This window comes from Malus domestica, chromosome 13, assembly GCF_042453785.1.
Source record: "Malus domestica chromosome 13, GDT2T_hap1".
In the NCBI taxonomy this organism is placed as follows: Eukaryota; Viridiplantae; Streptophyta; class Magnoliopsida; order Rosales; family Rosaceae; genus Malus; species Malus domestica.
The window spans coordinates 27,205,784-27,221,486 of record NC_091673.1 but is presented as its reverse complement, the minus strand read 5'-3'; the positions used below and the strand labels follow the sequence as shown (position 1 = coordinate 27,221,486).

The window sequence follows — 15,703 nt, the reverse complement described above, 5'->3', positions numbered from 1 at the left end:
GGAGACATCTGTATAACCCCATCAGAGAGTAATTGAAAAAAATAAACGAAAAGCCCAAAATAATGAGCTGGAATGTTATGTGGAGGGCGAAGGCCCGTATGTCCAAAAGAGCCAAACCCTCTATTATCACCAACCAGGTGATCAAAAGTACGTCCAGTGCTACAAAAAATTATTCGGCAACTTGCCGCTATTACCACCAACAAGGTGATCAAAAGTATGCCCAGTATTCCAAAATTATACATGAGCAACACTCATGTCAATCATACATAAATATACATGAGCATCACTCATGTCAATCATATGAGCATCACTCATGTCAATCATACATAAAGATTCATGACCATCATTCATGTCAACATTCATGAGCATCACTCATGTTAAATTCATGAGCATCACTCATGTCAATCATACAAATTATTTGGTAGCCTACCGCTATTATCACCAACTAGGTGATCAAAAGTATGTCCAGTACTCCAAAATTATACATGAACAACACTCATGTCAATCATACATAAATATACATGAGCATCACTCATGTCAATCATACATAAACATTCATGAGCATCACTCGTGTCAATCATACATAAACATTCATGACCATCATTCATGTCAACATTCATGAGCATCACTCATGTTAACATTTATGAGCATCACTCATGTCAACATCCATGAGCATCACTCATGGCAATCAACATAAACATTCATGAGCATCACTCATGTCAATCTAGCTTCGAAAGCTTCATTTACAAAGCTTTACTTCAAAAGCTTCATTTACAAAAGCTCTAGCTTCAAAAGCTTCATTTACAGAGCTTCAGCTTCAAAAGCTTCATTTACAAAAGCTCTAGCTTCAAAAGCTTCATTTACAGAGCTCCAGCTTCAAAAGCTTCATTTACAAAAGCTCCAACTTCAAAAGCTTCATTTACAGAGCTCTAGCTTCAAAGCTTCACTTGCAAAGCTTCACCTACAAAACTTCAGTGCAGGGTATACAAATACCACCTCCGAACAACCGCCACTTCGGCCCACTCATGGATTCAATTTGAAGTTTCCAGCCAATAGACTCTATTGACCGAAGACTTGGGGGACTACATTATGTACCATATATTGGGCCTCAACTAGGCCTCATGAAAAATACTTGGGGGACTTAGCCCATTATTCATGTACTAAGGAGCGAGCCTTTATTTTATAAAAGGGACTCCCTCACCTTCACTAGAGAGCATCGCCGCCAGCTGAGTAACCGCCTCGCCGCGAGCATCACTCCTAACCCATTATTCATGTACTGAGGAGCGAGCCCTTATTTTATAAAATGGACTTTCTCACCTTCATTAGAGAGCATCGCCGCCAGCTGAGCAACCGCCTCGCCGCGAGCATCACTTCTAACCCATTATTCATGTACTGAGAAGCAAGCCCTTATTTTATAAAAGGGACTCCCTCACCTTCAACGCCACAAGCCAAATTAACCAAGGCAACATAAGCCATAAGCAGAGCAGCCTTGCAACATGTGCTACTTCTGGTTGAGCATCATTTCAGATTGGGCACCACCTCATATCAAGTATCAGTTCTAAACAACATCTAGTTACTTCAGCCCACACATGGACTGAATTTCAAGTCTCCAGCTAAAAGACTCTCTTGATTGAAGACTTGGGGGACTACTGTTTGTACCATACCTAGGGACTCCGTATTTAGATCTCGTATAAATACTCGGGGGACTTAAATGTCATTATGTAATAAAGGAAGTGGCAAATATGTAATAAGTGAGGAGCCCTTATTCTATAAAATGACTCATCACTCTCCTCATTAGGGGTGGCCAATTCTTAAGCCTGACTCTCACCCTCTCAAAGACTCACTCTCATTACGGAGGCTCTCTCTCTCTCCCTCACAATCCTCTTAAAGAAATACAATATTAGTATGGACGTAGCCCAAACATTGGGGTGAACCACGATACATCTTGTGTTATTTATTTTCTTGCAGATTCATGGTCGGATTTACGTTGTTCCAATACCTCTCCGGTTTTGTGCAGCAACTTCTATCCGTATATGGATCACCACCTGGATCGTCATAATTTGTTCTTGATAAATTGTTCTAGTTGATGTAATTGCCGAGCCATTCCAGCACTTGGCATGAATTGCATCCAATTTCTTCAAGAATTCTCCTTTATCTGCTTTTGCTTCAATTGGCCTATTACAAAAACAAAGTAAATGACTCAAAAACAAAAAAACAAGTAACAAAGTTGAGGAAAAATTAATAAAAATAAAGACTAAGTAAGCACTTATTAGCTACAACACAGTTACCAACCAGAGGCTTCCTAAAGACTCCTCGTAATCGGCTTCCTGCCTCCTTGGATGGGTAATGGATTGGTTGTTGTTGTTTTTGCTTGTGGCCCTTCGTGTGTTCAATATAGTCATTCAATGTGAACAACGGACGATGAACAATGAACGAAGAACGAATAGTGATGAAGAAGGATTTTGAGATTTACTTTCTTCGCTCAGATGTCTAAGCACTTGTTGGGTATAACTCAATTTCTCTCAATGAAGCACCAATCTGTGATGCAAATTTCGTCTAGGGTTGAATTTGTCACATCCCAGTCCGACTCCGTCGTAGCACGATATTGTCAGCTTTTGGCTTACCATTCCCTCACAGAATTGTTTCTAGGAACTCAGACGAGAACCTCCCAGTGGGTTACCCATCCTAGGATTGCTCTAGCCCAAACTCATTTAACTTCGGAGTTCCGATGGAATCCGAAGCCAATGAGTTCCCAAAAGGCCTCGTGTTATAGAGAGGGGAGCATTACATATCAGGCACATCACCCCCTCTCCGTTGGTCGGTGTGAGATCGTACAGAATTGATGAAACTTCACCTTTAAAACAAGAAGCACCGTTAGTCTAATTGATGAACAACAGAGAAAATGGGGGGTGACCGTCAAATGACCTCCGATGTCTAAGTTAGACAATAGTTTGAGAGAAGCTAGAACGTAGAGAGTTATAAGTAGTAAGTGACGATTACCAATTTTCTTGTTAGACTTGGCTATTTATAAGGAGGGGAAGTCGCAGGATATACTAAGCAGACCGCTATGCTATGCTAATGTCACTGTCCTAAAAATCCCCGCCTAGTGCCGCCTAGGTGGTAGGCGGCTAGCCACCACCCTGATTAATCCATATGCGTTTGAAAATTAAGAAAATGACGCCTAGACCTGCCTAGTTGCCTGCCTAGCTCGCCTATATCCACCTAGATCGCAACTCTTACTTAGACAGAAAATAGATAACTTTCATTTTGTATTTTTAAATAAATTATAAAAGACCTGTTGAATGTTGGGATGAACACTCATTATATGGTTGTTCCCCATGTTTTTAATATGTTCTAACACTTTATTATCTGAATATCATTCTATTATGCAATGTATGTATCACAATAAAATTATGTATTATTTTTTAAGTCTAAGTAGACATTTATTTATATGTTATATAATAAATTTAATTAAAAATTAAAATTAAAATTAAAATAAATAAATAAAAAATTAAAAAACCACCTAAACCCCTATCTTGATGCCCGCCGTCCGACTAGTACCTAACCTTTTAGAACCTTAGCTAGTGTGATGTAGACTAGTCTCCACAAACAACTACCATGAATCTTTATGAAGCCTCTGGTAGGTAACTATGATGTAGCCCAAGAGATACTCCAAATAGTCAAATTCCTACCTCTTTTGGGCTAGGTATAGCATAATGGCAGGATCTGGATATCATGGGCCCGAAGGACACCCATATATGTAACTGACCCAAATGCCTAGCAGCTGTAGGGCAAGCAAATGTTAGGCCCTTTAAGGTACTCTGTGGTTTGCTCACGACATCAAAGGCAAAACCATCGTATTGAGTTGAAAAATCACGTGTCTTTATCATATTGGATGTGGTTAATTTTTGTTTCCATATTCTTCATTTCTTAATTAGAGATTTTGTGTTGGTTAAAGGTAGTTAAGAGCAAGTCTAGCCGTTACCTAAAAAAGGCTAGGCAAGGTTGCCAAATTGCCTTTTAGCCCAAAAAATTACTTCCACCAGTCCATTTTGTTGGGGGGGGGGGGCAATTGGTAGGACAACACATGCCTAGCCTAAAACCTGAGCAATTTGAGCCTAGCCTTGTGCTAGCAGCCAATGATGATGTCAACCAGATGCTTCCTTTTTTGTGTTTGCCGCGTGTAAAACACACGGAGCTTGGGCTAATAGGCCAACAACTTCTGTTGTCATGGGCCTGTTGCTGTAAATTTTGTACCAACTATTGATTGATGTGGCCAAATGAAAGTCGTTCAACAACTTGATGATCATGACTGTTGGACTTCCAACAATGAAAAAAAATTAGAAAAACTTATTCATGTGCCACGTGCACGTTTTGGACTGTCGGATTCAATAATAAAGAAAATCAACGGTCAAGATTAATCTAATCATTAAAAGCGTAAAAAAGAAGAAGAAGAAAATGGGAAAAAAAATACTAAATAGGAAAAGAATTAAATTTGTTATAGTATAATTATCCAACCATCTTCTTCATTCGCCATTTATTTTTAATTAATGCTTTTTTGTTATATTATTGACACACCCCAACCGGAGTCGAGACGTGTTGGTCGTCGCGTGAGAGTGACGTAGCCAAGTGCACGACAAAAGTGATACTAATAAAAGACATGTGAATAATTAAAAATCAAAACTAAACTTATTTAACTAGAGATACTATGTCAATGTGTGAAAGTGATCAAATATAAGATACACGCATATCAGAGCATAAGTAAAACGAAAGTGCAGTCGAACTAACTAAGTACTAATTATACAAACAGGGAGAAGATTCCTACTTTTATTTATGGAAACGTCAGAACCGCCGTGTAGTCCTCGTGAGCCACCAAAGACGAGCAGCTACCTAGAACCTGGAAGGGCACAAGACAAAAGGGTGAGTGGGCAAAAACAAAGCTTTAGAAAAACGCATTTATCTTTATGAACATAATAACCCTTCTCCGTAAAAGCAATATAATTTCTAGGAAATAGTAATATGCGCATATATAAAAACAATGTTCAAGAGCAATGAAAACAAAATTATGCCATGTCATAACGTTCAGCACTAAAATATGTAAGCCAAGTGAAACGTCGAAATAAATTAGCATGCCAACCAAAGTGACATAACGTAACCTATACGACTAGACCTATAGCTCATCAACATATGTCTGCACACGAGTCGAAGTCACCTAAGGTGACATGTACAACAGGTTGGGTGTAAATAAGTACGCTCAAGTGCTATGATCACATGAAAGCTGTGCAATAGATCGCGGATCACCTACTAATCGGAACCACCTATTGTGGTCTGTACAACAGGCTAGCACCAAAACTTGGATCCAAGGTGAGCGTGCAGTGCGAGAGGTGAACAATCATATGAAAGCTGTGCCCTGGCCTAGGGCGGGAACACTAACACCAAGGTGAAGCATAATAAGCTATAAATGCATAAATTCATAGCAATATGAAATGCAACAAGACCAATCACATGCTAACTCACCTGAAGCTTACCTGAGCCTCCGCAACATCAAATAGTGTAATTCACAATTCATACTAATGCAACTATATAGTAATAAGCGGTACAAACATGGCATACAAGGCATAAATTCATTTAAAATGTTTTTGGAAATCATAGAGCATATATATATATATACACACACACACATATATATAACAAATGCCCATTCACTGATAAGTAGCAGGATCGTAACCCCCTAGCCTCGTTTGTCCACGCTCGTCCTCGGGGTACGTCTCACTTATATGCGATACAACTATTTTAATTCGATAGCACATAAACAAAACTCAGGATTAATTCCTCATACGTTGCTCAAATGGGGTGTTTGAATATACCAATGTGATCTACTCGACAGTACAAACACACACATGTTTTTAGGAAAATTTTTGGACACCAAACGCGTTTTCACGCACAGGCACGTGTTGTCCATATGACTGACGCTGTTAGAAAGATTTCGTCAATTTGATGGAATATTCTGTTAAATGTAACTGACGATACATGTAAATAGCCAATATATATATATTTGAGAATAACCTCTCAAATTGTTTAAATACTCATATCAAACCCTGGCTCTAGCTCTGAAAATAAAATAAAAAGGAAAACCTACATAGACACCTAAAATTTTCTAAAACAATGAATTGAAGATTTGACACAGAGCACGACATTAAAATGCCAAAATTTCCCTGTCTGCTAACTGTTTGTATCATTCTAGTACACCTATCCCTGAAAGTGAAAAATATTTATTCCTTCTAATCTAACCCATGTGAGTAACTTAATCCTTTTGTTTTCTTAATCTATCCAACAATAAAACCTTTTTTTAACATTAAGAAGAAATATACTATAATGTAACGTTTGGTAAGTTAGAAACACCAATATGCATGCATACGTCCTTATATAATTTGGTTACAAATTAGTGAGAATAAAGGAAGACGGAATTCAAATATTCCATAAGGAATTATATTTACATGTTGGAAACTTGCATGACAAGGAGACCGATTGGTTGTCATCTTCCCTAGTTCATTTTAGTGAACAATCAATTTGAATTCCTAATTTCATGAACACAAAAATGCATGCAAACGAGACTACTAAATTTCACCTTGGGAATGTTCGGACATCTTACGAACCTATAATATGGTGGCAAATTCAATGTGGATCTTTTACGGTCCTTAAACCATCCAAGTCCTAATGTATCCTAATATGACTTTGGTGGGTGTTGGGAATTGTTAAACCAAATACAAGACTGATTTGTAGTTATGTTTGATGGTAGCAAATCCGTCAGTAGCTATATTAGCTTCTTTGTATATGTGACTGTTTGGGCCAAAATAACACTTTGGGCTGAGCCTGGAAGTGTTCTTGGTCCAATAAGAAATATTGGGAATATTCCTTGCCATGGACCGAGCCCAGTAGAATTTGGCTGAATTTTATTAGAAGATGGTCTTGCCTGGATAAAGGTGAAGTGATCGAATCCTAGTGCAATAAGGATTCTTCAGAAGTTAAGGATGCTTCGAATACGAAAAGATGTCAAGAATCAAGGGATTTAATATAAATGATTAAAGAGCTTGGTTCAAAATCCTATGAGAGTTAGGATTGGTCGAAACCTAATCATATTGGGTTGAGGAGTTCTAGTCCGACTGAAATTTTACCTCGACCATTAGGGAAATTACTACTATAAATAGAAAGGGGAGTGCATCATTCAAGCCCCCTCCAATTAACACAACTGCCCTGTGCAAACCTCTCAAACACCTTGAGATTTTTATTTTCTTTTTTCTTGCCAACACATATTCAGTTTGGATAAACAGCACTGTGGAGGCAACTGACGACATGTTCAGTTTGGATAAATAGCACTAAAGCTGTAGAATCAGCCGACTGAGGAGCACCTTCAATTTGGATAAACAACACTGCTTCGAGACCGACTGATTATCTATCCAAGTCTTGGTTAATGAGGATTTCCAAGTCCTTATAGGAAGAGGTCATCTGACCAACCTTCTCGGTGAAGTGAGGTGTTGATGCACAAAACCGGAGGGGTCTTGGAACAACGTAAATCCGACCATGCATCTGCAAGAAAGTAAATAACACAAGAGTATCGTGGTTCACCCCAATGTTTGGGCTACGTCCACACTGATATTGTATTTCTTTGAGAGGATTGTGAGGGAGAGAGCCTCTGTAATGAGAGTGAGGCTTTGGGGATCTCAGGCCTAAGAATTGGCCTCCCTCAATGAGGAGAGTGAGGGGTCCTTTTATAGAATAAGGGCTCCTCACTTATTACATATTTGCCCCTTCATTTATTACATAATTACATTTGAGTCCCCCGAATATTTATACGAGATCTAATACGGAGACCCTAAGTATGGTACAAACATAAGGTGTTACCAGGCTCGGCACATTGAAAGCTGAGTTTATTTTATGACTGAATATTCGCAAGTACATTTTAGAGTTTGGCATTCAGACGGCCGAACCACATTTAAAATCAAGACACTTATCTCTTTTGAGTATTTGTGTTCGTACAATCTGGTACCAGTTCAGCGTTATTATATTTGCATAAATATAATTATTGAGACCGAACCAGTGCCAACGATTCATGAACTTCGAAGATATTAGCAGCCTTGTCTTCAGGCTCTAAAACCTGAAGGCCGAGACAAGTTCCTTTCACTGCTGTAAACGCATAACGTAGAAGTCAGCAACGCACCAAATGGCACATTGACATGTTTTACTCTCCAGCTGAACTCGACCTACGAGTTGGCATACCCCGTATTTAATTACTAGGCATGTGCGCCACGTAGGCTAGGTAGTTTTTAGGGTCAACATTTTAGCACGCCTAGTGGGAACCAATGTTAAAGCTATGAAGTTCATGACCATTGAGACATGATCCATTAAAAAGAAAACAATTATGGGTAAATCGACTACCAATTTAGCACCTATAGTTCAAACTACAGTCCAAGGTATCACATCGCGGGCACAAGATCTTCCTGTTGCCGTGACACCTAAAGCCACAAGCACGGTTCGGCGAGAAACATAAATTAATCTCGACGGTCAGAGCCATGATGTCGTGGTCTTCACCTAGACTAACAGGGCAGAAAAAGATGGTTTTATCGAAGGCTTGGTAAAGGATTGTAACGACGATAATGAAACTTCTGGTGCACCGTCTAAATCTTTTTTCCGATGACGATGAAACCTCTTGAAGCGGTGTGTGATAACAAATCGGTGAATAATAATTTGCTTGAAAAAATTAGTTAACAAAGCTCACGAGAATGAGCTCGTTGATCAACCCAGGCATCACCCTTTTTTAGAGAATGCTGGTTTAGGAGGTGAAAGGTTGTCGCTGGTACAAGCTAAGGTGGAATTCACTCGACCTAAGACGATCGATCTTTGGAAAAACATACAGTGAGCCAAGCACCAGTTAGGCCAAATTTGGCTGAAGAACAGTAATAACATCTATGGATATGGTTGAAGTCCAGTGAATGATTGATTCGGCCTTGAAAAAAAAAAAGCCGAAATTCCCAAAGTTTATCCATCCATACCCGACTGTTGTTGAAAGGTTTGAATATCCCTGAGGATTCAAGATCCTAGATTTCAATCTCTTCACGGGAGAATTATCCTTGTCCTCACTAGAACACGTGGCTAGATTCATCGCTCAATGTGGAGATTTCAACAATGATTTCCATAAACTACGACTGTTTAATTTCTTGTTGACAGGCACGATGTTCATATGGTATATCAACCTTCCATCAAATTCTATACAAAATTGGGAAGAATTGATTGAGAAATTCACGAGCAATTTTATCGACCCAAAATGGAAGTGTTAATATCTTCTTTAGACGCAACTGAGATAGTGATTGACAAACCTTATGTATGTAAGGCACTAACTCATGCTAGTTCTGAGGATGTCAAAACACGTTCGGCCTCTGTTGAAGCAGCTATTAAAACATCAAAGGTATACACTTTTGACATCACCAAGGTTGATGCTATCTTTGACCAGCTACTACTTGCAAAGATCATTAAGCTTCGGACGGGGCATGACATTCCTAAGGCTGAAGATTTTAAAGGGAAACCCTATTGCAAGTATCATAACTCAAACAATCACACGAAGAATAATTACGTCATGTTCGGTGATGCCATTCAAAGCTAGATCGACAATGGCAAATTGAAATTCCCAGAGAAGACACAAATATTGGTTGATGCTGATCATTTTCCTTCAGTAATGGTGGGTATGGTGGATGCCTATCTGCCGAAGGATAAGAAAAAAGGAAAAGCTGAGTACATCCTAACATACCACGTCCCAAAATAGAATTCCTGGCCGTGTCTGAAAATAGATTTCTTATCCCAAAATGACTCGCCTAGTTTTTTCTCGAATCCAGTTTATGTTGAGCCAGTATCTGACTTCTATTCAGATAAGTCTGAAAGCCCAATGATCTTATGTAGTAGATGCCAATCAGAAGTCATCATAGCTAAGCCAAAACCAAAGAAACCTTCAGCCGAATCACCACAACCCGCACATATGATTTTGGTGAAATCTCAGCCAGTGCTTGACTCGGGTCAATGCCAACAAAGGTTTTTGACAAACTCAGCCCTCAACGAAATAGTTAAAAACTACCTTTAGCTAGATGACGGCTTGATTTCAATGGACCGTTTCATGATGAGGACTATTATGAACACAACTCTGGAAGTTCAAGTTCATCCACAACCCAGCAAACATTCAAACCACCTAAGCCATGCGACCACCGTTTGTATAGTTATAATTCCTTTACCGGCGCAATATACTATTTTGTCTAAATCCCAGAAACGTAGTCGACAAAGGATGGACTGCATGGCCCGTCGGCGAGCGGCTCAGGAAGTTTTAGTCCCAAAATGGCATTCTAAATAAATGGCAAAAAAAAGGATGATTGACAAACTCTGGCGATCATGACCGAGTTGCTTCAAGGGAAGAAGGTAATTGATCGCTATTTTGAAACCATGATTAAAGAATTAAAGAAACGAATCAAACTTTTTCTCCGGCCTGAAGAAATGAAAGCTCACATTGAGCATTTTAGAAAGAAGGCCGAAAGCAAACTTCCTTCATTACCGCCACAAGAGCCATTGATTAAAGTCAGACGGAATCGCCATTTGCGATTTTTTGGTAAGGCTCTAGAATACATGCGGGAATTTCACAAGTAGAATTTGACAAACGACCTATACGACTTCCTAAAGGCATGTCAGGAGTCTCTCGATTTAGCTTTGATCAGCCCCGATGTCGAACAAATTATTTAAAAATGGTCGGATTTGGGGATAAAGGCCAGATTCCAACACATTCGTGAAGCCAGTGTTCTCGGCTTCGACGTCAACCTATACACCGATTTACACATTGCAGACCTCCCATTCTTTTTAGATGATCTGCAATATTTGCGACATCATTTTGAGGTTTTTTCGGTTGTATCCTTATTTGGCCTCACGACCGAAGAGATGAAGCGAGTTAAAAGGTTGGATGCCTATTTAGACACACGAGATGCTCATATCGCATATCAAGAATGGGTTCACAAAGCTTTGCAAACACATGACTAAGTCCCAGCGATAATGAAATCAGTTGTCGAAACCAAAGATGAAACAGCCACGCCAGGTGCACATATTTTACATGTGGTTAAAGATGACGTAGTTGGTGTGACCAAAGATCAAGACATTCTTCCAAACGATCCAAAAGATGGAGATCATGACCTAATGGGGCCCTCATTCCTCGACAACATGGAAATTAGCATGGTCCATGTTCCATCTGCAGAATTCCAACCAACCACGTCTCAACAAAGCTTTTTAGATGGTGATGTAGTTGCCAAAGAGAAGCTCCGACCAACCTTAGCTGAGTTATTTCCTTGCTTTTTGGCCGTCAACCTTAATCACATGAAGCCGTTGTACGTAACGGCTCATATTGAAGGATATCCAATATCCAAAGTTTTCGTCGACTGTGGGGCAACAGTCAACATCATGCTTATTTCTATAATGAAAGCTCTGCGACACTCCAAAGATGAAATCATTCCATCTTGCTTGACCATGAGCAGCTTTGTTGGCGATAAATCTCAGACTAAAAAAGTCCTACCCTTAGAAGTAAATATCACAGGTCGAAATCATATGACCACTTTTGTTATAGTTGATTCAAAGATTGAGTATAATGCATTGTTCGATTGTGACTGGATCCACCAGACTGACTATATCCCTTCGTCATTATACTAGGTCCTTATTTTCTTGGACGGCAAATTGACCGTAATTCATTTGGCCGATAACTAGTCGTTTGAAGCCAACATGATTCAAGCACGTTATTACGACGACCAGGTTGGCTATATCACTTGACAAGGCTTTAACGAAGAAGGAAGGCAGACCAGAACCTCTATTCAAAAAGCCATTGAGGTTGGCGCTCAAACCATTCAATAGGATTTGGCAAGACCTGGATTGGCTGACTTAGCCAATTGTCTTAATGACTAACGCAACACGATGGGATGAACAAAAGGCCGCAATTTCATCTACGATGGAACGGTTGTTGGCCCACTAGTACACCATTTCCAAGCAACCATATTCTAGCATGAACTTAGTAGAGTTCCTCACTGAACGGAATAACGGCCTAGAGTTGTCATTCGATAAAATTTGATTTGCAACGGCCGAGTTCGAAGATATTCGAGCTAAAGTCAAAGATAATTTAGAAGAGATAAATGTTGGAAAGGCCGACGAACCTTGGCCTTTATTTATTAGTTCCTTGTTGCCTCAGCCCATGAAGGGCGAACTTTGTAAATTACTTGAGGAATTTAAAGACTGTTTTACTTGGAGTTACCATGAGATGCCTGGCCTTGATCAAATACTAGTTGAACACAAACTACGTATCAAACCTAGATGTAAACCTTTCAACCAACCTCCAAGACAATTCTCGACCGAAGTTCAGCTCGGCATAAAAGACAAACTTGTTTAACTTTTAAAAGCTGGCTTTTTTCGGACAGCTCGATACGTCGAATGGTTAGCGAATATTGTCCCAATCTTGAAGAAAAGTGGTGTTTTGCGCATTTGTATCGATTTTCGTAATCTAAATTTGGCAACCCGTAAAGATGAATATCCAATGCTGATTTCAAATTTATTAATCAATGTCGTAGCAAACCATGAGATTTTATCTTTCATAGATGGCCACGCCGGTTACAAACAATTTTTTATTGCCGAAGTAGATATTCATAAAACTATTTTTCAGTGCCCCGATGCACTAGGGACCTACGAATGGGTTGTTATGCCTTTCGGACTTAAGAATGCCGGTGCCACATATCAATGTGCCATGAATACCATTTTCCACGACCTAATTGGCACAATTGTTGATGTATACATCGATGATGTCATAGTCAAGTCCAAACGCCGTCAAACACATTTAGAGGATCTTCAACTAACTTTCCTCTGCATGCACCATCATAAACTCAAAATGAACCCTGCTAAATGTGCCTTTGGCTTATCTGTAGGAATGTTTTGGGTTTCCTTGTGCATTATTGAGGAATCGAGGTGGATATGAACAAGGCTCGTGTGATTATTGATGTTCCACCTTAGACGACAAAGAAACAGTTGCAATCCTTGCTCGACAAAATCAATTTTCTTTGCCAATTTACTTCTAATTCAACAGGAAAAATGAAAGCTTTTTCTACACTTCTAAAACTCAAAGGTTCCAACCGATTCAAATGGTGATAGAACATCAGGACGCCTTTACACAAATTAAGGTTTCTCTCACTAGCCCTCCTGTTCTCATGCCTCCTCAGCGCGACAAGTCTATCAAATTTTATATCTTAGCTGCCGAAAAATCCATTGGTTGTCTCCTAGCACAAGATAACGACACTGGTCGGGAACATGCCATATTTTATCTCAGTCGAAATATCAACTCGGTTGAAATAAATTATTCGTCCGTCGAGAAATTTTGCTTGGCTTTATTCTTTGCCACATCCAAACTCATGCATCACATACTCCCCTCTGTCACTCAAGTCATTACCCAAACTGATGTTATTCGTTACATGCTTATTCGACCAATAGTCAAAGGCCGCATTGGAAAATGGAAAATGCCTTTATCTAAATTTAGTTTGCAGTATGTGCCCTAAAAAGTCATCAAATATGAGACCACAACAGATTTCTTTGCCCAACAACCTTCTCCATACATATTTGGGGGCAACGATGTAGAAATCAGCAGGGGTGGGTTCGGTATGGTTACCGTACCAAAACCCTTGTACCAATTACCGTACCAAACTTTCGGTTTGGTAAAATCTATTACCATTACCGTACCAAACTTTCGGTATACCGAAGTTCGGTATTGCCAAAAGTTTGGTTGGCATGGTATGGCAATGGTAATTGCCATTTTGTTTTCGGACAAAATATGTTTTTGTTTTTTTAACCCAATTCAAGGGCAAAACTTTTTTTTTTTGTACCTTTATCTCATACATTATAGATTAAATTCATCTATTATTCATCATTCACAATTCACACACATAATAATTCAAATGAAGCATCAAGATTCATCATGAAAATTAAGCTTACAATCCAAATAGAAGTTACGAACCAAAACAAATAGAAGTTAACAATCCAAATAGAAATTAAAGTTTCAAACCAAATGAAAATTGGAAGTAAACTTCAAAAAGGAGAATTCATTGATCAGTTATTTAAGCTTGAGATGTCGAAGCTTTTGGATGAGGCATTGAACTTGTAGAAGATTGAGTTTGTGTCAAGCCTACATTACAAACAAAGAAAACATATTAATTAGTAGCAAGAAGAATTAAAGTTGAAAACCATTTAATAACAAATTTACTAAAAAAATTAAAGCATATCTTTCTTGTTTTCTCTTCTTCTATTTCCTTGTAAAATTGAAGCATATCTTCCGTTGGTCCTTGTAGAAGTTTACTTCACTTGCCCTAAGCCAACCACTAGTACACACTAGTGCCTCCATTATTTTAGGAGTCAAGGATACCCTAAAAGGGTTCACAACCCTCCTCCCTAGACTAAATGCATTTTCACTAGCAACAGTAGAAGTGGGGGTTACAAAGATATTTTGGCTATTTGTGAAAGAATTAGGAACTCTTTAGTGTTTGATTTCCACAATTTTAAGAGATCAAAGTCACCAACAACAATGCTAATATAAGTAGGGTTTTATTTTCAAATTATTGGAATATTATAAATATGTGTTATATAATTATGTATTATATAAATTATATTGTATTTTCGGTATGGTACGGTAATACCGTGGTAATGGTATCCATTACCAATACCGTACCATGAAATTTCGGTACGGTACAATACCGTACCATTATTGATTGGTACAAAAAATTTGGCACAAAATCGGTATGGCACGGTTGGCAATTCGGTTGACATGGCAATTTGGCAAAAAAATCCACCCCTATCAGCATGTGTTAACACGTGAAAATTATTGGACGATGTATTTCGATGGGTCTAGTACTACGACCTCAACTGGTGTCAATATTGTCATCCAATCACATGATCACTATAGATGGTATTTTTCTCTCAAGTTAGATTTCGATTGTACCAATAACCAGGCTGAATACGAAGCACTTGTTATCGACCTTAATATTCTTCATGACTTGAAAGCAGCTCGAGTACTTGTCCTCAGCGATTCAAAGATTGTCATTAACCAGCTCAACAGGACTTTTTGTTGCATGAGTTATACTCTGGTGCCCTATCACATAGTCGCCAGCTATTTAGCCGGATCATTTATAGGCATCACATTCAAGCATATCTCTCGAATTCAGAATACTGATGCTGATGAGTTGGCTCAAATCGCCTTCGAAGCACAACTTTGAGGGGCGAGGTAGGCCAGGTCACACCAATTGATCGACGTCCATACCCGGCCTTGGTCAATCAACAAACTCTTAAACCAGACAACGTAATTCAAACACGAGTTATGTCTTTACCGTCATTACTCGAACGAGAGGCTCCCGTAGGTATCTGCATAGTCAAAACGTTGCCAGATGATTGGAGAAGGTCGATTATACGATATCTCGATAATCCTAATGGCAAGCACAATTGCAAGACAAAGGTACACGACACGAATTATGTGGTATACCAGAATGAATTGTACTGAAAAGGTGAGGATGGTTTGTTGTTGTTATGTCTCAGCCCAGAATAGGCCATTCAAGTAATTTCTGAGGTTCATGAAGGAATATGGAATGCCTATGGTTGCTTCGACGAC

General features: G+C 39.1%; 1 protein-coding gene across 1 annotated transcript; it reads left to right on the top strand.

The window, feature by feature from the left end:
* Nucleotides 1–14,930: 14,930 nt before the first annotated feature.
* On the top strand, nt 14,931–15,314 carry LOC139190909 (uncharacterized). Its single transcript, XM_070811399.1, has one exon. It carries the CDS (start codon nt 14,931–14,933, stop codon nt 15,312–15,314), a length of 384 nt encoding a protein of 127 aa, XP_070667500.1.
* The last annotated feature ends 389 nt before the right edge of the window (nt 15,315–15,703 follow it).

Excerpts from the sequence above, each read along its gene's own strand:
- LOC139190909 (XM_070811399.1), top strand. The coding sequence starts at position 14,931 with ATGTATTTCGATGGGTCTAGTACTACGACCTCAACTGGTGTCAATATT.